The 23,226-nt window shown below is 40.0% G+C and overlaps 1 protein-coding gene across 1 annotated transcript; it reads left to right on the plus strand.

Moving 5' to 3' along the window:
* The first annotated feature begins 511 nt into the window (after positions 1–511).
* On the plus strand, positions 512–22,781 carry LIPA (lipase A, lysosomal acid type). Its single transcript, XM_065408631.1, has 10 exons — positions 512–594; positions 3,246–3,357; positions 6,213–6,333; positions 9,056–9,254; positions 11,010–11,119; positions 11,647–11,783; positions 13,704–13,850; positions 16,286–16,357; positions 19,136–19,207; positions 20,799–22,781. Exons 2-10 carry the CDS (start codon positions 3,247–3,249, stop codon positions 21,030–21,032), a joined length of 1,203 nt encoding a protein of 400 aa, XP_065264703.1. The 5' UTR covers positions 512–594; position 3,246; the 3' UTR covers positions 21,033–22,781.
* Positions 22,782–23,226: the final 445 nt, after the last annotated feature.

Below are 23,226 nucleotides of genomic sequence, written 5' to 3' on the forward strand. Positions count from 1 at the left end.
CGATGTGTGTGAGGGGCATTGGGCTGCAGTGGGATGGGATTGGGGGATGGTGTGTGTGTGTGGGGTGTTGGGGTGCAGTGGGATGGGATTGGGGGATGGTGTGTGGGGGGGGGCTGTTGGGGTGCAGTGGGATGGGATTGGGGGACAGTGTGTGTGGGGGGGTTGTTGGGTTGCAGTGGATGGGATTGGCGGATGCAGTGTATGTGTTGGGAGGGCATGGGGGCGTGCCCACGTGGAGGGGGGATTAGTTTGGCAGGTGTGGCGGGGACAGGGTTGTTATCACTGCCCCTGTCTCTGCAGCAGGCGGCTCCACTCCAGCCCTGAGCACGACCGGTGCTGCCGGTCAGGGGCCCGGGCTAGACAGGGAGGGGAGAGAGGAAGGCGGGCGGGGCGACCCCTGCTCCAGAAGCCGCTGATTGGCGCCGCGCCGTGGCCTGAGGAAGCCGGCGGGGTTGGGCGGTGCTAGCGTAGCGTCCCCTCCTCTCTTCTCCCGCCCGCTGCAGGGAGTAGCCACCCCGGTGTCAGCAGCAGCAGCCGCGCGGCCCCTTGCGAGTCCCTGGCAGCCCGGTGCGCTCCGCCGCAGCCTCCTCTCAGGTCAGTGCGGCCGCTGCCCTGCTCCACCGGCACATCTGCCCCGGCGTGCCGCCTGCTGCTCCCCGGCAGCGTGCGGGCACCGCTCAGCCTGGCCGGGGCGGACCTTTCCCCCGCACCGGCAGCAGGGCCTGGGCGGTGACAAGAGACTTGGCGGGTGCCAGGACGCTGGGATCCGTGTTTATAGGGCGCCGTGAGGCCTGGGGCTGCCCTGGAGCTCATTCACCCGAGGGAACCAGCCCCGGCCCCGTCCCCTGCCGTTCTTTTAATGCCTAGCTCTAGCCGTGCCCTCGCTTCCCTAGCGCAGGGGCGCCTGATATGACTTCCTGTTTCTCTGTGCTGTGTCGTGGGATTGTTGTTTAGATGTTTGTACTGCACCTAGCACGCTGGGGGCTTGAACTGTGTCTGATCCTCGACATCAAGTGCTATCCCAGTGCGAATAATAAATTAATACTAATAGCTGACAGCATGCTGCCTCTTTGGGTCACAGCTGTGTGACTTTCCCCTCCTCTCTAAAGTACTTAAATATCCCCTCTTATTGTAGGTATTTATCCCCATTTTATAGATGGGGGGGAACAGGCACAGCAAGGAGAAGTGAGTGGCCCAGTGTCACACAGGAAGTCTATGGTGGAGCAGGAACTTAAATCCAGATCTTCCAAGCCCTAGGTTACTACCGGAGCCATTTAGCTGCCCTTGTGATCCTTTAGAGATGCCACGAATATTGCTAAATCTCAGACTCTTAAATGTGTTGCAGTGAATTCTGTTTTGATTCTTGTATGTAGTGTTGCTGTAGCTGCGTTGGTCCTAGGAGATTAGAAAGACAAGGTAGGTAATTTTATTGCACCAGCTTCTGTTGGTGAGAGAGAGAGAAGCTTTTGAGTTTACACAGAGCTCTTTTTCTGGGAAGAGTGTGTCAGCTAAAGGGAACAAACTGTTTAGCATGAGTAGTTAACACACATTTCATGGGACCATTCATCTTGAAATGTGTTAACTACTTATGCTAAACAGTCTTTCACTTTGTATTTAGTGGTGACACTCTAAATTTCCCAGACCAGAAGAATAATTCTGGGAAGCTTGAAAGTTTGTCTCTCCCCAGCAGAAGTTGGTCCAATAAAAGATATTACCTCAGTCACCTTGATTCCTTCTTGTCAATGAAGTTATTGTTGTGTCTAGCGACACCATCAGAGGACCCAACCACATCAGCCACACCATTAAGGGCTCATTCACCTGCACGTCTACTAATGTTATATATGCCATGTGCCAGCAATGCCCCTCTGCCATGTACATTGGCCAAACCGGACAGTCCCTACATAAAAGAATAAATGGACACAAATTGGACATCAGGAATAGTAACATACAAAAGCCAGTAGGAGAACACTTCAGTCTCCCTGGACATTCTATAACAGATTTAAAAGTAGCTATACTTGAACAAAAAAACTTCAGAAACAGACTTTAAAGAGAAATAGCAGAACTAAAATTCATTTGCAAATTTAAAACCATTAATTTGGGCTTGAATAGGGACTGGGAGTGGCTGTCTCATTTCAAAAGCAGCTTTGCCTCTCCTTGAATTGACACCTCCTCATCTATTATTGGGAGTGGACTACATCCATCCTGATTGAATTGGCCCTGTCAGCATTGGCTCTCCACTTGTGAGGTAACTCGCTTCTATTCATGTGTCATATAATGCCTGCATCTGTAATTTTCACTCCATGCATCTGAAGAAGTGGGTTTTTTACCCACGAAAGCTTATGCCCAAATAAATCTGTTAGTCTTTAAGGTGCCACCGGACTTGTTATTGTGGTGGGAGGCACTTAGGCTGTTGCCTAGGTTTTTGTGTGTTATATGCTGCCCATGGGAAAAATAACATGGGTCCATTGGGATGGGAAAAATAAAGTTTATAAACTATTAACGGCCACCATTCTTTTTTTAGTAATAAAAATATCTGGTCACATCAGTGGCCCCTGAGCCTTTTTGTCCTTTACCTCCTGTGAGCAGTGCTTATGAGGTGGAAAGGGAAAGAGAGGTTATAAACAGTGGCAGGAGCTGCTATTTCCTTGTTAAAGACATTCCTTGAGTACATTGGATGTTGTGAGATGGCTAAGTCAGGGCTGAATATAACTGTAGGTGAATAGCATTGTTAATATTGCTAATGTGAGAGGGTTATACTTTTTGGGCAGTTTGCACAAGAAAACTGTAGTGATTTTCTTAGTTATTTTTTTTAAGAGCAAATCCAGGGAAGCACATGCACAACTTAATACAGCTGGCCCAGCTTTCGCCATTCTTTGTTTAAAATTGATGTGCTGTTATAGTGTTTTTGTTTCTGGTCCACTACATCACCATTTTAAAAAAATGTTGATTTTTGGAAGGGAAGAATATTTGATTTATTTGTAATAATCCACTGGAAATCTTTATGAAAAGAAATAACGCTGCAGAAAAGTTTCTCAATTATAGTAGACAAAGTGACTCTTTGTATATTACTCCTAACCCCCCTTGTCCCCCTCTATTTATTTCTTCTGTAGAAGAAGCCATACAACTTAACCTCAGGGTCTCACTTTTTTTTCTTTCGCAGCATAAATCTTTTTTTTCTTATACAGTGTAGTTTTTACAAAGCCTTATTTTCTTACACAAATAAATAAAGAAATGTATTTCTACAGAATGAAGATGTGGCTCTTTATAATTGTGGCATGTTTGATCCAAGGAATTGTAAGTTCAGAAACCTTTGTCAGAAGAAGAAGAAATGTGGATCCTGAAACATCTATGAATATTGTAAGTTATGTATTGTAAAATTCCATTCAGTAGCTGCCATTTAAAAAAATTGATGTTTGTCATCTGTCATATGATTACTATATACAGGGAATAACTAGTTATCTCAGATATTGTAGTATAATTACTGTGGGGAAAATGCTGACTTTTTAAAAATAATGATGACTTTAACTGTGGAAGGGTGTTTTGCCTATTAAACTTTAATTAATAATGCTCTCGTTGTAGATCTGGATTAAGGAACGGAGGGAAATTGCCTAACCTAGTTCTTTAAATTGCCTAAACCTGTTTACATGCCTGACAGCAAGTAGGAGTCTTGTCAGTGATATTCTGTTTCCATCTCCCTACTTGCTTGCAAATTGAAAAAAGCTGTGGGTTGATTGAGGGTATGGGAGTGCGTGTGAGAAAGATGTAGAGCAGGGGTAGGCCACCTATGGCACATGTGCCAAAGGCAGCACACAAGCTGATTTTCAGTGGCACTCACACTGCCCGGGTCCTGGCCACCGGTCCGGGGGGCTCTGCATTTTAATTTAATTTTAAATGAAGCTTCTTAAACATTTTAAAAACCTTATTTACTTTACATACAACAATAGTTTAGTTATATATTATAGACTTATAGAAAGAGACCTTCTAAAAATGTTAAAATGTACTGGCATGCAAAACCTTAAATTAGAGTGAATAAATAAAGACTTGGCACACCACTTCTGAAAGGTTGCTGACCCCTGATGTAGAGGAAGTAACATATATAAATAAAATATATATCTCTGGCCTATATGCTGTCTCATGTCTTATATGAAGGGGTAAATAACACTCTCACTTTCTACACATCAGTCATGATTTTATAGACTTCTATCATATTTCCCCCTTAGTCCTCTCTTTTCCAAGATGAACAGTACCAACCTTTTAAATCTCTCCTCAAATGGAAGCTGTTCCCCACCGATAATAATTTTTGTTTCCCTTCTCTGTACCTTTTCCAATTCTAATATTTTTTTCTTGAGATCGGGTGACCAGAACTGCAAACAGTATTCAAGATGTGGGCATACCATGGATTTATATAGTGGCATTATGATAGTTTTTTGTCTTCTTATCTTTCCCTTTCCTAATGGTTCCTAACATTCTGTTATCTTTTTTGACTGCTGCTGCACATTGAGCAGTTGTTTTCAGAGAACTATCCACAATGACTCCAAGATCTTTCTTGAGTGGTAACAGCTAATTTTAGACCCCATCATTTTGTATGTATAGTTGGGATAAAGTTTTCTAATGTGCATTACTTTGCATTTATCAACATTGAATTTCATCTGCCATTTTGTTGCCCAGTTACCCAGTTTTGTGGGATCATCTTGTAACTCTTGGTAGTTAGGTCTAAAGCCGACTATCTTGAGTAATTTTGTATCATCTGTAAACTTTGCAACCCCACTGTTTATGCCTTTTTCCAGATCATTCTCTGTGGTCCTGCTTCCACTCTAGTTAAAACTGCTAGTAGGAACTGTACTTATTAAAACCTCTTGTTGCTAGTAAGGTTCTAGTAAGTTTTTCCTGACAATTGCTTTGCTCCCCCTTTGGTGTTCACTCTTGTCGCTTTTCCCTCTTTCTGTCATACTAACCAAGTCTTTACCCTTATTGGGTAAGGACTTGCTGTTAATTACTTGTGATCTTATTGGCACCTCATTTTCCCCACCCTCTTTGTTATCTTCAGTTGTTGCATCACATCTGAAACTAGCTTATAAACTTTTTGGGGAAGAGAGAATTTGCCTTTTCCATACAACACCTAGCATATTTTTGAGCACTGTTTTTTAAAGGTAACTAGAGTTATTGCCAATAGGATCATGCAATTGTACCGGTTAGGCATTTGCACATCTTCTAAATGATTCTGCTAAATGAGCATTTTTTTTTGTTAAGGTTTGTGAACTAACTCACTTGCAGGTGATGGAACAGAAGTGAGTTTTTAGAAGAGATAGTGTTTAGTAGTCCTATTTTATAGTATTAGTGTCCGACATTAAAAGCCATAACCCAAGCATATGAACAGTGTGCAAAACTTTCCTGTTCTTGCTGTGATGGTTAAGTCATAATATAAATGACTTTATTGAAGCCACTGTTATACAACATTTTGTTTCAAACCTGCTGTGTTGTGGGTCATTTAGATGATGTATTTAAGTGTGATAGTGTTCCATGAGTGATAAATAGGAGTAAGGATCATGCCTCTAATATTTGAAATGTTTTAAAAATCTTGCCCTTTAGAAGAGAGATGCATCCCCTCATCTACCACTGATAGCACAATTTTTGGTGACATTGCTTGTCTATAATTGACAGATGTTTGTTGTTTCAATGAGCATTGTCTGTCCTTCTTTCTACCACTTCAGTCTTCCCCTTATTTATCCTGTTGTCCCTGATCTTCTTTCCCCTGCCCCCTTTTCCAGCACTCTTGTCTCCCCTGGTTAGTGGTAAACTAGATGACCTATGTGTCTTCTCTATAGTGGAGACAGAGACTACCAGCTTTAGCCTGGGATACGCACTAGAACTTGGCTCTCTCTCTCTGTAGGGGTTGGACATTGAGACAGGTAAGAGATATTTCAAAGGCACCAAGAATCGTTAGGTTCCCAACTCCTATTGAAAATCAATGGGAGTTGGGTGCCTAATTCTCATTGGTGACTGAAACACGTGCGGGACTGAACGCATCATCGCCTAGTAACAAACCTTTCCCTGATGGTCTCTCTCTACCACCTACCAGACATAGCCACAGCAATGGAGACATCACACTTCTATATTGTTGTCTGTGGAAAGACCTCCAAGCATTGTACAGACATTAATGAATTAAAAATGTCAACAGTTTCAATCAAAAGCTTTTGTTTTTCTTTTTGCAGAGTGAAATTGTTACCTACAGAGGCTACCCCAGTGAGGAGCATGAAGTGGTGACTGAAGATGGATATATCCTTAGCATTAACAGAATTCCTCATGGAAAGAAAAGCCATGGGACGAAGAAGGGTAAGATATACTTCTGCCTGAAGAAAGGAAAGTCTTGAAAAAGATCACTTTGATTTAGAGAGATCTAACTCTTGTAATAAACCTGACCAGGATAAAATGTTGGTAACCTGTGCGGCTTACAATTACTTATAAAGGAAAATAACAGTGCAGACTATGTTAGAGTAGGTAGATTACTGGGGGAAGGGATTTCCTCCCAAAATTCAATTTGTAAGTGGTTTGTATTTTGTAGGATCTAAAATGGACACTTTTTTTTGTGTTGAAATTTTACACTTACTGAAAAAACTCATTTTATGATAAATGAGAAATGGTAATTTTTTTTTAAGTAAGAATGTGCTAAAGTCTGTTTTGTTGCAAAATTTTAATTTTTTAAACTTTTTTTGTTTTAAAAACTTTGACTAACACTAAAGGTAGGGGCAGGTCTTGTTCCTCTTCTGTTGAAAAACAAACCGACACTTCCCCTCCCCCAAAACAAAACAAACAAAAATCCCAATGCTCTTCTGATTTCTGCATGGAAATAGGAATTAGACTAAGCTGATTTTAAATTCTAGCACGTTGTTCTCCTTGTCTTTATAGTAAACTATAAAACAAAGTAATAATTACTATAGCACCATATTGTACATAGCTATTTATAGTATGTAAAATATTGTAATAATAATAAAAAAATCTTGTTTCTAAAGAAATGGGTGCAGTACAGCTTAACATAACCAAAGCCAAGACAGAGGGCCATGTGGATGTTGTTGCTTGTTGCCTCCCCAGAATTGGTCTTTCAGAAGTGGTTTGACAGGGAAGGAGAATTATTAGCATATACTAAGCAGGAGGATGTCCACGCCATAAAGAGTGGCATGAAAGAAGGCACAAAATTAGGAGAGGGGAAATCAAAAGTGGAGACAAAGGGAGTTTTCAGAAGAGAAGCTTGGGAGAAGTTTAGAGGGTGGGAGTGTGTATAGGAGGGAATGAGGCCAAAGGTACTGGCAAGGCCTAAGCTATAGAATGTTTTGAAAATAAGATTAAAATGGATGTGGAAGAAGAGAAGCATGTGCAGGAAACAGTCTTAGATCTGTTATACTACTATGCTGTGGAAACTAATATGCTTGTAGACCTGAATAGCAATGGATGAATTCAGTCAGAATCAATTTATGTTTAATGTCCCTTGGGGTAAATTCTGTCCTCTGAGGCATGCATGCATCTATCATTTATTTCAATGGGAGTTGTATGCTTATATCTGAGGGTAGAGTCTGTACCCATGGAGCTTAAAAAGCTGAAGATGTATGATGCATACATATGTATCTTATGGAAGGAGGGGAAAGCAAATATTCTATAATTGCAGGTGTGAACAAATACTATGGCAAAAGACCCTCTTCTACCAAAGGCAAAAAAATCTGTCTGTCCTTAATGGTTGATTTGATGTCTCTTAAGCATGTTTGCCCTAACTACTGTCTCAAAGAGCATAGGGGTAGACAGTTTGGTGCACAAGGCAAGCTAGTCAAATTGGCTAGTTTTATATTTGTGCTTAAAAAATCCTGAGAAATCCACAAAGTGAAGATAGATTATGCTTCTGTGGGTTTTTTATTGAACCTTTCATCTGTAACATAAGCAAATAGAGTGAAGTTTCCTGTCTCAAAAGAGTGATGAGGGGGTGGAGAAGGAAGCAGTATCAAAGTTCATGTTTTGTAAAGCACTTTTAATTTTTAAAAACAAGGATTACTGAGCAACTTTTGTCAAGTATGATCCCCTAGAAGAAGAATGAAGACTTCAAAGTTCATGTTGACTTCAAGCTGTTACAGACCTGGTATCTTTTCCCAAACAGTGTTTATTTACTGCTGACAGAATTTATAGTGCATAATATTTCATAATGTTTCTGTTGCAATATCTGACAAATGTGAATAGGATTAATTGCAGTTATGTATGACATTATCTTTTGGAGCGAAAGTCCACAACAGTCTACGGTTCCACAGCTGCAAAAACTGTAAGGGAAATTTGTTGTGTTAAAGAAAAATGGCAATGAATTTCAGTTTGTTAATGAGCGCTAAAAGTCAACATGAACAGTTGAATGGAAGGTATTAAAGTAAGTTTGCCTTCCATTCCCAGTTTCCATTCCCGTGCTCCTACGCATTGTGAGAACCTGCAGCACATGTTAATGTTGATACATAGTGGAAGGGGATCTGATGCTAAAGACAGTGGTACACCATCTTAGTTTGTCATTGTCTTCGCCTGAAAAGCCTGATCCCTGGAAGTCACCTATGGGAAGGCCTTCCACAGCCTTGTGGGAAGAGGAGGGGAGCAAGGACAATGAAGAAAAGCTAGCATGCCTCCAGGATCAGGCCTCTTATCACCCAGAAATTATAAACGCTGGGAACAAATAGCTCTCTGTTCTTGCTGTAGTTCCTGCTTTTCTTGGGTTTGCTTGTTGCAAACCTGCTTTTTTGTGTATGAGAAATACCAAGTCCCTTTTGCTCTAGTTAAGAACCTAATGTAATGGTTTTTAAACCCATAACTACAATAAAATAACTCTTTAAAACCCTGCTATTGTGGAAGATTACAATGCATGAATTTAAGACCTTGTGAGTATCATAAAGGCTGCTAATCTTACAGTCCTATAGGTTAACCACTCAAATATAGAGATGAAGCAAATATTGAATACTCATTAGAGTTTGTCAGGACTTCAGTGTGAGGAGAACATGAAGCTTTGATTTTTAACTACGTAAAATGCTTTATCTTTCAGGTCCCAAGCCTGCTGTTTTTCTGCAGCATGGTTTGCTTGCAGATGGTAGTAACTGGATCACAAATTTGGACAACAACAGCCTGGGCTTTATGCTGGCAGATGCTGGCTTTGATGTTTGGATGGGAAACAGCAGGGGGAACACTTGGTCCAGAAAGCATAAACACTATACAGTGAAGCAAGAAGTATTCTGGGGTTTCAGGTAGCTGGATCTCATTTCTGAGGAGTGCTGTTTATTACATGTTATACATGCTGTCAACAGGAACCACTCCTTTCCCTCTGCCATTTCCTCCATGATGCCATGCCCCCACTATTAGCGCTGTGCCGATCACTGAATTTTTGGTTTGCTGGCAGTTCTTGGAGGCGAGAGGGTAGGGGGGTTGGTTTGGGTCAAACTGAAACATTTTTTGGTGAAGTGAAAAAGTAGGAAAAATTTCCTTTTGGGTCAAATGAAATGTTTTGTTCCCAGGCATTTTTAAAAAATAAAAGGTAATAAAGGTCTCAATTCACAGCTGAGGCAGTAGGGTTTCCCCCTTAGCCCAGTGGTCAGGGCATTGTCTTGGAACGTGGGAGACTCAGGTTTGAATTCCTGCTGTGGAGCAGGGACTGGAACCCAGGTCTCCTTCCCAGGAGAGTGCCCTAACCACTGGGATATAGTCATTCTCTCTACCACTGTCTGTCTGGCCCAATGGCTATTCATGTACTTTTATACAAAGTGAAACCCCTTCAAGAGGAGGGATTGAGACACCCACCCCAGAATAGCCCATAAGCGGGTGGTAGGGCACTCTCCTGGGATGCGGGGAAAGCTAATTGTTCCAGTTGCTGCTCCAGAGCAGAGGTTTGAAGCGGAGTCTCCCACATATCAGGACCGTGCCCTAAGCACTGGGATAAAGACTGTGAGGGAGGACTCCCTCCCATCCCTCCCCCTGAAATTCCTTTGGCCAAATCTGCATTTTTTTTGGCAAATAAACTGTTCATCTGAAAAATTTCACCCTGCTCTCACCTCATCTCAAAAAAGATATATTGGAATTGGAAAAGCTTCAGAAAAGGGCAACAAAAATTATTAGGGGTATGGAACGGAGAGATTAATAAGACTGGCACTTTTCAGCTTAGAAAAGAGATGACTAAGGGAGGATATGATAGAGGTCTATAAAGTCATGGCTGGTGTGTAGAAAGTAAATAAGTGTTATTTATTCCTTCTCATAACACAAGAACTAGGGGTCACCAAATGAAATTAATAGGCAGCAGATTTAAAACAAACAAAAGGACGTATTTTTTCACCCAGTGCAGCCAACCTGTGGAACTCCTTGGCCTTCACAACATCCACTGGCAAGATTATAACAGGATTCAAAAAAGAACTAGATAAGTTCACGGAGGATAGGTCCATCAATGGCTATTTGTCAGGATGGGCAGGGATGGTGTCCCTAGCCTCTGTTTGCCAGAAGCTGGGAATGGGCGAGAGGGAATGGATCACTTGCTGATTACCTGTTCTGTTCATTCCCTCTGGGGCACCTGGCGTTGGCCATTGTCGGAAGACAGGATACTGGGCTAGATGGACCTTTGGTCTGACCCAGTATGGGCGTTCTTATGCTCTATCTACTACCCCACTTCAGTAACAGATTAAACAAGATTGTGCCACTGCAATTTTTTATCCTGGTTATATATGTGCTAATATGCTAACAGTATGGGAAACTATACATTTGCTATAATGGCCTGATCCTGCCTTCATTGAAATCAATGAGAAAATTCCCATTGACTTGAGTGGTTCAGGATCAAGCCCTAAGTGAATCTTGGTCAGAGTTTGGCTGTTCGGAATCAACCTTTGGAAGTTTTTATTCATTCTTAGCTGACTAATTTTCAATGTACTAAAGTTCCATTCAGTAATTCTTCTCTGCATATGTTGATATGGAAATTTTATAGCTTTATTTATATAGCCATCTTCTTGTCTTTGTTATAGTTTTGATGAAATGGCTAAATACGACCTTCCTGCCACTATAAACTTTATTGTGAATAAAACTGGACAGGAGAAAATCTATTACATTGGCCATTCACAGGGTACCACTATAGGTATGTTAAGAGATTTAATTTAAATACAGTTTTAAAAGAGAGAGATTGGCGCACTTTTGGTTAAATAATGATAAAATACAGATTTACTAGTACAGTTTGTTTTGTATCCTCATTAATACTAAAAGGCTAGAGAATTAACTTTCACCTATTTATTTGAAGTGAAAACTTGTAAAACAGTAAATTAAGCTAATAGACTACGCTATTCATCCAATTTCTGTAAAAACAAATATTCTAAAGAGTTGTGAAAATGTACATGAAAAATCATAGATTCATCACTCCAACTAAAATTTAAATTGATGCTCAGGTCAACCTTTAATTAACCAAACCAGTATTTAAAGACCAGTATTTAACCAAACCAGTATTTACTGATGCTAATTCAAATTCTTCTTTGAACACATACACAATTTCCAAATTCAGAACTTAAAACATACTACACTCTATAATTAAAACATGCCTAGCTAAAATTCTGATTTCATTTCTGTCAAATATTGTCTTATTAAGAAGTCTTATTTTTTTATTTTTAACAGCTTTCATCGCATTTTCAACTATGCCAGAGCTGGCTAAGAAAATAAAAATGTTTTTTGCATTGGCACCTGTAGCCACAATCAAGTTCTCCACTAGCCCTCTGACAAAACTTGGAGTGCTTCCAGAGCTGCTTCTCAAGGTATGTATTTCAGTCAAGATATTCAGTCAAGATACTTAATGCATATGAATGTGCCTCTCTTGCTATGTACACACTTGTACAGAAGATTAACATGCATGACATGAATTCTAAGCCAAATTTTGACCTTGTATCAATATATGTCCAGAGTTGCTCTGTGATGGTTTTCCATATTGATAACTGCATAATTGAGAGTAGAATTTGGCCCAGTGACCACAAAATGCATTTGATGTTGCCCATTGCACCCCATGCTCCGCATTTAAAAAAAAAAAAGGTGAATAATAATGTAAAAGCAAACATTTGTTTTGATGTTGGTGGATCACATACTATCTGAAAACGCTTAATATTTATCTTTGATGTCCCATACACAAGGATGTTGAGAGCCTTCAAAATGGGAAAATTGAACTATCAGGCTGAGAAATTTAAATACATGACAGGAGAAGCTAGGGGAAAGTTAAAGCTTAAAATGTATCTTATAAATAGGGCTTGACCTGAAAGAATCAGTATTATATTTACTCATTTGCACATGGGTCTAAGACTTGTGTTGCCAAAAAGCCATGATTAATATATACACTGGACAATTTTAGTAGGGTCATGTGATATCCTTTTCTTCCTTTATATGGAGTATTTTTCATTTGTCATCAGTTTCTGCAGATTTATTTAGCAGTCACCTCTGTGTACTTCAGTCCTTATATAGATTTTTTCCATTGATAAACTCATATGTTCTACTCCACTAAATTGGAATGTCTCCTAGAGACCCTGTTTAATCTAATGCCAGTTTCTTGGGCAGGAGAGTATTAGCATAAATGCTGCTCCCATTAAGGAGAGTTGGGCTGGTGAAAAATACTATGGTGCTTTTTCAGACTTGAAATTCGAAATTCTTATTTTTCACACAAGTTGCCAAACAAAGAGTGAGAGGAAACAGGAGGAGGATACAGTGAAGATGTTCACTAACTGTTGTGTGCTGTGTACAGGGGCTGGGCTGCCCACCTCTATTCACCAGCTATTCTTTGGTGGGAGAAGGAGGGGGAACCATGTGAGTTATGGCAGACAAGGTTTTAGATATTGGAAGTGTCACTTTATCTCTGTTAGGCACAGTGTACCTTTTCTAACCACAGGACATATCTTGAATAGATATTTTTGTGTATTGTAACTGCCACTGGTTCCCCTTCTCCCCTCAGGCAGATAGAGATGAGGCCAAATAACACCTGCCAGCTCCCTCTGTCCCTCTTCTCACAGTGAAGATGGCTGCTTAGTTAGAATAATAGGCTGATCAGTGTTCCCAGATAAGAGGCTTTTATTTTATAGAAAAAATGCACCTGTTCACATGGTCCTGTGAAACTTGACCCAGTCATGGTGACTTGCACAGTGAGCTATTGTGGAACCACCCAGTTAACCACAAACCAGTGGATGGGTCATAGTCTTTGTGCTGTGTCAGTGTGAGTAAAAAGCACTCTGTAGATCATGTTCAAACCCTTGGACTTTTTAAAAATAATATCTTGCAAGAGGAAACTGCCACCACAATGCAAGCTTGGTTTTATTCACATGGTTTGAATTGAGGAAGCTTCAAATATCAAACATACCAACTTAAGCAGATGTAGCTTAAAATATTTAACCTTTAGCAGAAATCTGACATGCCCTCTCTGACATAATGAATACAAAACTGATAAGAACCTTTTAAAAAGTTTGAATTTTCATGGATTTTCTTTGGTTTACCATGAATAATTTCTTCTGTTTTTAACTTGATAGCAAAGGTACTGATTATATATTTCACTTCAAATTAATGATCTAGGCTCACATGGTGAGAAAGTGTAATACAAAACAATCTTTCTTTTATGAATTGAAGTAGTTATCCCAAGAAACCTATAGTATGAGTAAAAGCAAATAGCCTTCTGTTATGTGTATGTGCTTATTATTTTGCAGGATATGTTTGGAAAGAAGCAATTCCTTCCCCAGAATTCATTGCTGAAGTGGCTTGCCACTCATGTTTGTACCCACAGATTACTTGATGACCTTTGTGGCAATTTCTTCTTTCTTATATGCGGCTTTGATGAGAAAAACTTAAACATGGTATGTTCTGTATACACCTAGCAATTATCTCCTTGTGACTTTTAAGAGTATAGACTATGATCTAAGAGTGTTTATATTCCATATGTAACTTTAAAAAGTTTAATACCTTCTAGTTCTTGAGAGTTTGAATGAGTATCTTTTCTTGCTATAGACAGGAGTCCAGCTGCACAGTCTAGTTGATAAAATACATAGAACTAAATTTAAAAATTGATTGAAAGGATGAAACAATTTTTTTGTACTCTGTGGGAAGAACATGGGCAAGATGGATAGATGGAGAAGAGAATTAATGGTATAGAACATGGAAAGAAGGGAGAAGTAAAGATTAGACTTCACAGCTTGGGATGCATCCATGTGTGAGAGCTGCTGAGATTTCCAGATCTCATAGTGGACATATGCAAATGCTTTTCTAGGAGTCAATTTGTACATCTTAAAAGTCTGTAGCTGTTCTGTGTTCCAAATGAAGATTGAAGCACAAGACACAGTGCAGGTGTGTTGTGGACAAATTGGTTAAGTGTATTTTTAGTCTGAAAAGTGATTTATGTAAAAAATCATCTACCAAGTCCTAATTGGTTACACCTGTGCAAATACATTGGAGGAAATGTTGTTGCAGAGGTGTCGCTGAAGATGCAGTTTAAAGACTGAAGGGACGTATGTTTTGATGAGGGCATAATTTGGCCTGAGGAACCTTTTGTTGCTGGCGATAAAACTTCAGAAGGAAAGAATCGAGCTTGAAATTTCCAGTCTCAAGGTTGAGTTTCCAGAGTTGGGTTTTTGTTTAAACAAACAAACACCAAATAGCAGAACATCTCTCTACATTGCTCTGAACATCTGTGACAGACAATAAACATGGAATCCTACAATGCCACTTTTTTAGAATCAGTTTGTGGAGTAGTACTGTAAGCTGGGGACGGTGGTCGGGACACAATAGTAAGAATACAATGGGCAGGGATGGTGTCCCTAGCCTCTATTTGCCAGAAGCTGGGAATGGGCAACGGGATGGATCACTTGATGATTACCTGTTCAGATCATTCCCTCAGGGACACCTGGCATTGGCCACTGTCGGAAGACAGGATACTGGGCTAGATGGACCTTTAGGCCGACCCGGTATGGCTGCTTCTATGTTCTAATAGACATAAGGAGCTTTGGGTTTGGTCAGCACATGGAGAGAGAGAGTGAGTGCGAATCCGACTGGCTATTCCAGTGGGATCAAGCCATCTGAAGGAGCAATGAAATGGGGACAGTCTGATATGGGGAAGATTGTGCAAAATATTCCCAACAAAACTTTAATTTCAATGTTAAGTTTTTGCTTTTCCACGCAACTATGCTAAAATATTGTGGGAAAATCTGCAAAATCATTTCTTCTGTCCAAAAAAAAAAAAACCTATTTGGGCAAAGTCACAACTTGAAACTTGGCCCAATTGATGTCTTGTCATTAACTTCAATAGGGCCAGGATTTCACCCTCAATTTAAAAATTTTTTGATTGAAAATCTGAATTTGGCATAATTTATATGAAATGGGAAAAATGGTAATTTTTGTGTGCAGAATTTCCCACTCCCCACACACAATTTTGCATAGTTCTAAATATGGATTTAGACTTTACTCTGCCTGAGGATTCAGCTTTCAGAAGACAGTATTTTTAAACTGAAAATAAATTAAGCTTATTTGGAGCAACAACCTATGTTAGTAGAAGTAGGTTAACAGTTGGTCAAAACTAGTATAGTGTAGGGAGGCATTTAAAACTTAGAAGAACTTGGAACACTTTTGCTAACATTAACATTTTTAAACTTGTAAATTGATGTAAAAATTATTCATGCATATTACTGTTAAGTTTAAAGTCAATATTTGACAAAATCCTTGTATTAAGGACACCATAGAATATTGAAACTGAAGTGGTTTTTCTAAATTTAGTTTGCATTTCATTCAGCTGGGAAACAAAGCTAGATTGGTTAGTTTCACTTTTGCATCTAGTAACTTTTATTAACTTGAGCAATACCGTTCTTTGTTTTTCTCAGTGTGTTAGGAGAAGGCTTACATCTCTTCCTTCACAACCATGCTGGTTTTTTTTTTGTTTTTTTTGTTTTTGTTTTTTTGGAAAAAAATCAGACCAAAACATTGAAACATTCCTAGTCAGATTCAGTTTCTTGTTTTTTTTTTTTTTTTTTTTTTTTTTTTTTTTTTTTAAAGTGTAATTTTACAGTAAAATAAAACATCAGCTTTAGATCAAATTTAGTTTAAACTAAGTTGACAGTGTTATTCAATGAATGGCAAGACTTAAGCATCCTATCCAGTTTGTGTATACTAGTCTAGTCTTAACTTTCTGATCAGAACTTATATCTTTTAAACTTACTCTATTCAGTTGTGCAAAAAGCAATAAAGGATGGAACTGATGCACATTAATAGATGAAAACTGTGATTAACTATGTTGCTGTTGCAGAGCCGAGTCGACGTGTATTCAACACATTGCCCTGCTGGGACATCTGTACAAAACATGATCCATTGGAGCCAGGTAGAGCTTCTGAAATCTAAAGTGCCTGTTAACCTAACTTGTTTATAAAATATCGCTGTCAGTGAAATGGGGTAAAAATGTCAAAATGATCCTATGGTAGTACAACTTCGATAAGACTCTGGGACTACTAAGGAGAAAGTCAGAACAGCAGGTGTTAATCACTGCAATTTTGATGCGGCATATATTTTTGCATGAGTGCAAAATAATAGGTGCTCCAGATCAGCAGACAGTATTTCTGCCTGTGTTTTAAACTACCATATCAGAGATCATGTTGCTACAACAAACATTTGATTCTCCTTCAGTAACCTTGGTTTCTGACCATGAGCTACATACTGTAGCAGGGCAAGTGGACAAATTGTGGATAGTTACAGTTTTTTTACACTTTGCAGTCCACATACTTGCAATTAATTTAAGTGGCTGTATCTCGGTGGTATAAAGTAGGTGCAATACCCCTATGCTGCGGGAAGAAATTTCTTGTGGAATCAGCAGCTGCTGGTCCCTGCATAGGTTCCTCAAAGTGAGATACAAGCTTAGGGTATGTCTACACTACCCGCTGGATCGGCGGGCAGCGATCAACCCCCCGAGCGCTCTCCCATCGACTCCTGTACTCCACCGCCGCTAGAGGTGCAGGCAGAGTCAGTGGGGGAGCGGCAGCAGTCAACTCACCGCAGTGAAGACACCATGGTGAGTAGGTCTAAGTATGTCGACTTCAGCTACATTATTCACGTGTAACTTAGATCGATTTCCCCCTCTTCCCCCCCCCCCCCAGCCTTAGAGTCAACCTGGTTTTCTAAACAAAGCGTGTGTTGGTCTGATAAGTGTAATTTGAGCTTCCATGGGTTAGGTATCAGGCCTGGAATGAAGTGGGAAGAGGCTCATAAAGAAAGCTGGTTTTAAAAATTCATGTTTCTTAGACTGCTGTTTCTGAAAACTTTTAGACTGTAAATGGTACTAAGTAAGTTTTAAAGGAAAACTCCATTGATGTGGTTGTCAGAGTTCAGGACAACTGCACCTATATTTGTCCTCTGTGGTCCAGCAAGGGCACCCCTTCTAGACTCCTGGCCCCTCAGCTGTCCACCTCTGGCAGAGACCCACATCTCTTTCACTACTGACTGGGGTACTTCAGCACTGCATAGTTCCCTGCTACACTGTGAATTCCCCAGCAAGCCGGACTGCCTTAACAGGCCTGCATGTGTGCTGCTTTCTCTCCGAAGGCTTTGAACAGATTAATTGCCCCAGTTATAAGTTACCATGCAGCCCTGTGTAAGCAAGCATATTTATTCTTAAGGTGAAAGCACTACAGATAAAACAGACTTCAAACAATTAAAAGAACCTACACGCATGCTAATAAGCTTACCAGAAATCTCCCTCCCCCTACAACTCCAACAAGGGCTCTGACAGGTGTCAATCCTTCCAACATTTTGGATTGGAGGTTCTGTTTATATGCTAGATCAGAAAGAAGACCCTGTGTCAGTTTAAAGTCAGGCTATTATTCCAAAATTCTTTTTTTTTTGTCTGCTGGTCTCTGGAGAATCCAGTTTGAACCTGTATATGCTAGCCTTTCCAGGTGGTAGTACCTCACTGGAGGTGTTATAACCTGAGTGAATTTGCCTAATCACCCCATTAGTTCCTGGAGGGCTGTGATCACCCTGGCCCATGAAATTACATAAATCTCTGGCCCACACACTTCCTTTGTCTACACTCAACTTTTTTTTTCTCAACCTTTCTTACTGTTGCTACTAGTAAATGGGAAATGTTGAGAGATGTCTAATGTAGAGAGTGTTTTCTCCCCGAGTAGTACTTCCCATTGAGTTGCAGTAAGGTACTATTGAATCTGAGCAAGTGTGGCAGAATTGAGCTCTTAAGATGGTAATCTATACAATTGAGATAATTTCAAGGGAATTAAATTGGGCTGGGAGCCTTAAGCCAAAGCAACAGAATGTATTAATATCTAAGGGTGTCTTGCATCACCAGCATTGCTTTTGTAACTCTCATGGCTAGTTGCATGGGGTTACCTTGCCAGACTTAACAGGTGTTTTTGTGTAATATTAGGCAAAAAATGTGTGTGCGCCTGAGTGGTTGGCCTGGATATATATAATATTTCTTTTTTTTTTTTTTTTTTTTTTGCTATGATCCATGCTTGTTCCCAGAACTGGCTAAGTTTTCTTGTTACCAAAATGGCTAAGATGGCTTTGTGAGACATGAATTCATAGTTGCTTTGCTGCAATGCAAATACACCAAAACAGCAGCTTTGGAGGAAAAAAATCTTTACTGTTTAAATAGTGACCTGCAGCACTGAGCCAGATTTTCAGAAATATACAGTCCAATGTGCATGTGCAACTCCCAATTTGGATTAAATCCAGCACACTTGGATGTTTACCTTTTAAAAATCTGGACACCTGTGTATTATTCCATTTTAGTACATGGCGTCTGCTCCTGCTTCTGGCCATAATCTGTAGGTGAAAATGTAAGATCTAAGAAACCTTGTGGAGAAGAAGTGGGCGTGGGAATGGTAGAGAGAAGGAGGTGTGGGAATGGTAGCATGAATATTTTAGAAGAACAAAGGCTATAATCAGTTCGGCTTTCCTTTGCTCCAATTATCTTTGTCTCATTGCCTAGGTAAAACATTACCTCCTCTCCCTGGGGTGTGTTCTTTGTTTTTAATTTAATCACATAGGATTAAGGCACTTCTCCAGATAACCTTCATGTTCTTTCTATACAATTCCTGAGTGCAGACACTGACCTTTGTGTTTTTATGTGTGAATATTTATGTTTTAGGCCGTTAAATCTGGGGAACTCAAAGCTTATGACTGGGGAAGCAAGGCTGAAAATTTGGTTCACTATAACCAGGTAAAGAACTTTTAATGGAAGTCTTACAATCCTTGAGAAACAAAACAGAAAACTTCAAAAACTGCCAGGAGACCATGTCGGACTGTGATCTAGGCCTGGTCCACACTACCCCCCCACTTCGGACTAAGGAACGCAAATTCAGCTACGTTAATAACGTAGCTGAATTCGAAGTACCTTAGTCCGAACTTACCGCGGGTCCAGACGCTGCAGGCAGGCTCCCCCGTCGATGCCGCGTACTCCTCTCGCTGAGCTGGAGTACCGGCGTCGACGGCGAGCACTTCCGGGATCGATCCCAGAACATCGATTGCCTGCCGTCGGACCCGGAGGTAAGTGTAGACGTACCCTTTGTCAGGCCTTGCAAATTAAGCAGGGACCTGCAGCTGGGATGCAAACATATAGGCGCTCAGAAATGATTAGACATAAGGTGGCACTGTTGTCTCCGAGTCAGTACAGAGTCAGTGTTTCCAATATGACATGGAGCGATACTTCGTTGCAAGAGGTGCAGTAAATCAGTCAAGACCTTGGTTAAGACCTGAGTTGGGTGCAGGTTTTTCAGTGAATAGTGAATTAACCAAAAAAAAAAAAAAAAATGCATGTAAGGGGCACTGAAAGTATTCACAAATTTGGAAATATTTTCAGCCAAAAGGAGAGAATATATTTGGAAAATGTCAAAGCTGTTCATTTTGACCATTCTGAAAAGTTTTGACTTTTGGTTTTGAAATATATCTACATATTTAAAAAAATAGGACGAAACAAAAAAAACAAAAAATTCATTTTAGTGTTTTAGGGTGTGTTTTAGTCTGAAACCATTTTGTTTTTAAATGTCTTTCACTTTAGCAAAAACGTAAAAAAAAATCTTTAGTTAGAAATAAACCAATTCCCCCCCCCCCCAGATTTTTTGGTATGGCCCTTCAGTTGAAAAATCACTTATTTGCTCAGCTTTAGATCATTAGTGAGAAGTGCTGTGAGATCATTAGAGTTGTATAGGGTTAATTATGCTGCCCTGGCCAAACTTCAGCCTACTTAAAGCCCCCCTGCAGCTTCATTTGGATACCAAATTCTTCTCTAGATCTCTGTGCATAATGTTAACAGTTTACCCATCTTTTGCTTTACTGTGGCTGTAATCTCTTGCAGTAATCCTAGTTTAAGCAGTGCAATACAGGCTAGAAACCTGCATGCTCATTGGTAGGTGTAATTTTACTTTCAGTGTAATAGTGACCTGTAAAAGCAGTTTTGGGATTTAAATTTTACATGGTAGACTCTTTGCACACACAACTCATCCAACATTACCTTGCAACGTCCAAAGACCTCATTCTTCCTACCGAGCAGGCTTTAACATGGAGTTAGTCAGGGCTTCTCTTGAATTGATTGCTGCTCCCCAGAGACTGCCGCTCCAGAGCAAAGAAAGGGAAGGGCTAGGATTCTGACTTCTATCCTCTTGCATTTGCTAGTACATTGCAGTACTGCTAGACAAACCCCTTAGCAGACTGGCTCTTCCTAAGCCAGAGTGGTCTGTCTTGTGTGTGTGTGTATATATATATGTGCTTTCATTTTTAAAAGATTGTAATCTTTCTCCCCCCTCCACCCATAGTCTACCCCTCCATTCTACAAAGTAAAAGATATGACCGTGCCAACTGCACTGTGGACTGGTGGACATGACTGGCTTGCAGACTGGAAGGATATTGGCATATTGCTCACTCAAGTCACTAATCTGGTTTACCACAAACACATTCCTGAATGGGAACATCTGGATTTCATCTGGGGTCTCGACGCACCCCATCGCATGTATAAAGAAATCATTAACGAGATGAGCACATATCTGTAAAGCTGCCTGGGGCGTGTGGGGTTAAAATCTTGCTAAATGCCTCTCTTGGAATGTGTGGTGTTGTCTTGGAAATAGCACCACATCTTTATTTATAATGCCTTTAAAAATGCCAATAATGACTACTGGTTTGGATTAATATCTATTTTTGATGTAAACAGTGTTATTTCTTTCACCCTTACATTCCCTTTGCTATCCTGCTGACTTCATGCAATGTGGTAATACTGTCAGAAAACAGTAATGTGCCTTTGCCTAGAGGAAATATTTTAAATCCATGTAGATTTATTGATCTGTTTAAAAGACAAATTAACCCACTTTGCATGTCAGCAGCCTGAAAGTTCAAAAGATAAGCACCTGCCCCTGAATAAAATATTAAAATCAATTTGAAAATCAAATACAGTTGAACCTGAGTTACAAACACTTGGGATTGGAGGTTGTTCGTAACTTTGAAATGTTTATAACTCTGAACAAAACATTATGGTTCTTTCAAAAGTTTATAACTGAACATTGACTTAATACAGCTTTGAAGCTTTACTATGCAGAAGAAAAATGCTGCTTTCCCCTTTATTTTTTTAGTAGTTTAACACAGTACTGTACTGTATTTGCTTTTTTTTGGTCTCTGCTGCTGCCTGATTTGTGTACTTCCGGTTCCAAATGAGGGGTGTGGTTGACTGGTCTGTTCATAACTCTGAGGTTCTACTGTAGATCTTTCCAAACCTTTTAGTGGTGTTCTTGCTAACACAGTGACAGTTTAAAACTGGCAGCACAGGAACCAAAGACACCTAGCTATTTTCTCTTGTGCTTTAATCATAAGTTAGCCATATTTTTCAGAACTAAACACATCAGTTTACTTTCTTCCTAATGTTACTCCAAGAAGAATCATGCTGACACTGCATGCTTTCAGCGCCAATTGGAGTCACACATTCTGGGTCTGATTCACTATTGCATTATTCTGGACTTCAGTGGAGTTACACTGATGTAAAACTACACTAAGGCCCTTTATGTCTAAAATACAAAGTACTGATGAGAATTATTACTTATTGTTTGACCTTGCAAATGGCTGGGAGAAGCAAACAGGTTAAAAGAAAACAGTGCTTTCTGTAACCATTACTTGTTATGAATTGCAGTGAAAAGGGTGGAAGATGTATGTAATGATTTATTTTTGCACTGATAACCACTGGAAAACAAGGCTCAAATATGTAGTTCTGGCAGAGGAGGGGCCAAAGGTAACAATTCTGTAATTCAAGTATACTGTGCCTACATTTTCACTAGAACTCGAACCATAATCAGCCACTTCACTGAAGAGCTAGGAGATCATAGGATTTCTGTGGCAGAGCAGGAATTAAACCCAGGGTCTCCAGAGTCCCATTCTGTAATCCTAACCACAAAGCCATCCTTTCTCCTTTGGCTTCCTCCTCTATTTGATATAGAAAATTAGATGTTAAACTCTTAGTGGAGAATTCTTTGTAAATAAACTAGAAAAAAGCCATAGTTTTGGGGTTTTTTACTCCTTATTGAGGCTCAGGAAGTCCCTTGCATTTATAAGTTCTGGTACTTTTATTTGATTAATATCCTAGTTGTGGCTCATAACAGAGCCCTATGCTCTATACTCCTGGTATTGGCAGTTGCTTTAAATTTCTTTAAAAAGGAAGTCTCTGAAAGTGTGTGAAGTGGTTTGGACAGCAGTAGTCAACAGTGCATGATGATCATTAATGCTTTAAATATTTTTCAATAAATCAGGATGATCTGTCAGAGCTTGGAATGGTGTGTTCTGTTATGTTGCATGTAGTTATACATATAATGTTTGTCAAAGATACTTCATTGACATAGGTGTCCAGGACAGATACAACATAGGGATATGGTAGCAGACTAAACGCCCAGGGCACACTTCACCCCAGTCCTGAGAGGATCACTATGATCTCTAGAGAGATCATTCATTTAGTCTCTAGCTTCTCTTTGTGAGACTTTCAAGAAGGGTGCCAATTTTGATAATGTGTTCACAGGAATTGGACTGAGAACCCAACACGTTGCTTATAAGCCTTCATACAGTGGGTTATGACTTCTCCTCCCACCAGTGACCTGGGGAAAAGGCTTCCTGCTTCACACTCCTAGTCCCATACACAATCCCATTACCCAGTATTTTGTCTGTTAATCTGATATACAGTGAGTAACACCGTTGCTATGCAGGGGCCTAATC

The sequence above is a fragment of the Emys orbicularis genome, chromosome 7 (assembly GCF_028017835.1).
Source record: "Emys orbicularis isolate rEmyOrb1 chromosome 7, rEmyOrb1.hap1, whole genome shotgun sequence".
Classification (NCBI taxonomy): Eukaryota; Metazoa; Chordata; order Testudines; family Emydidae; genus Emys; species Emys orbicularis.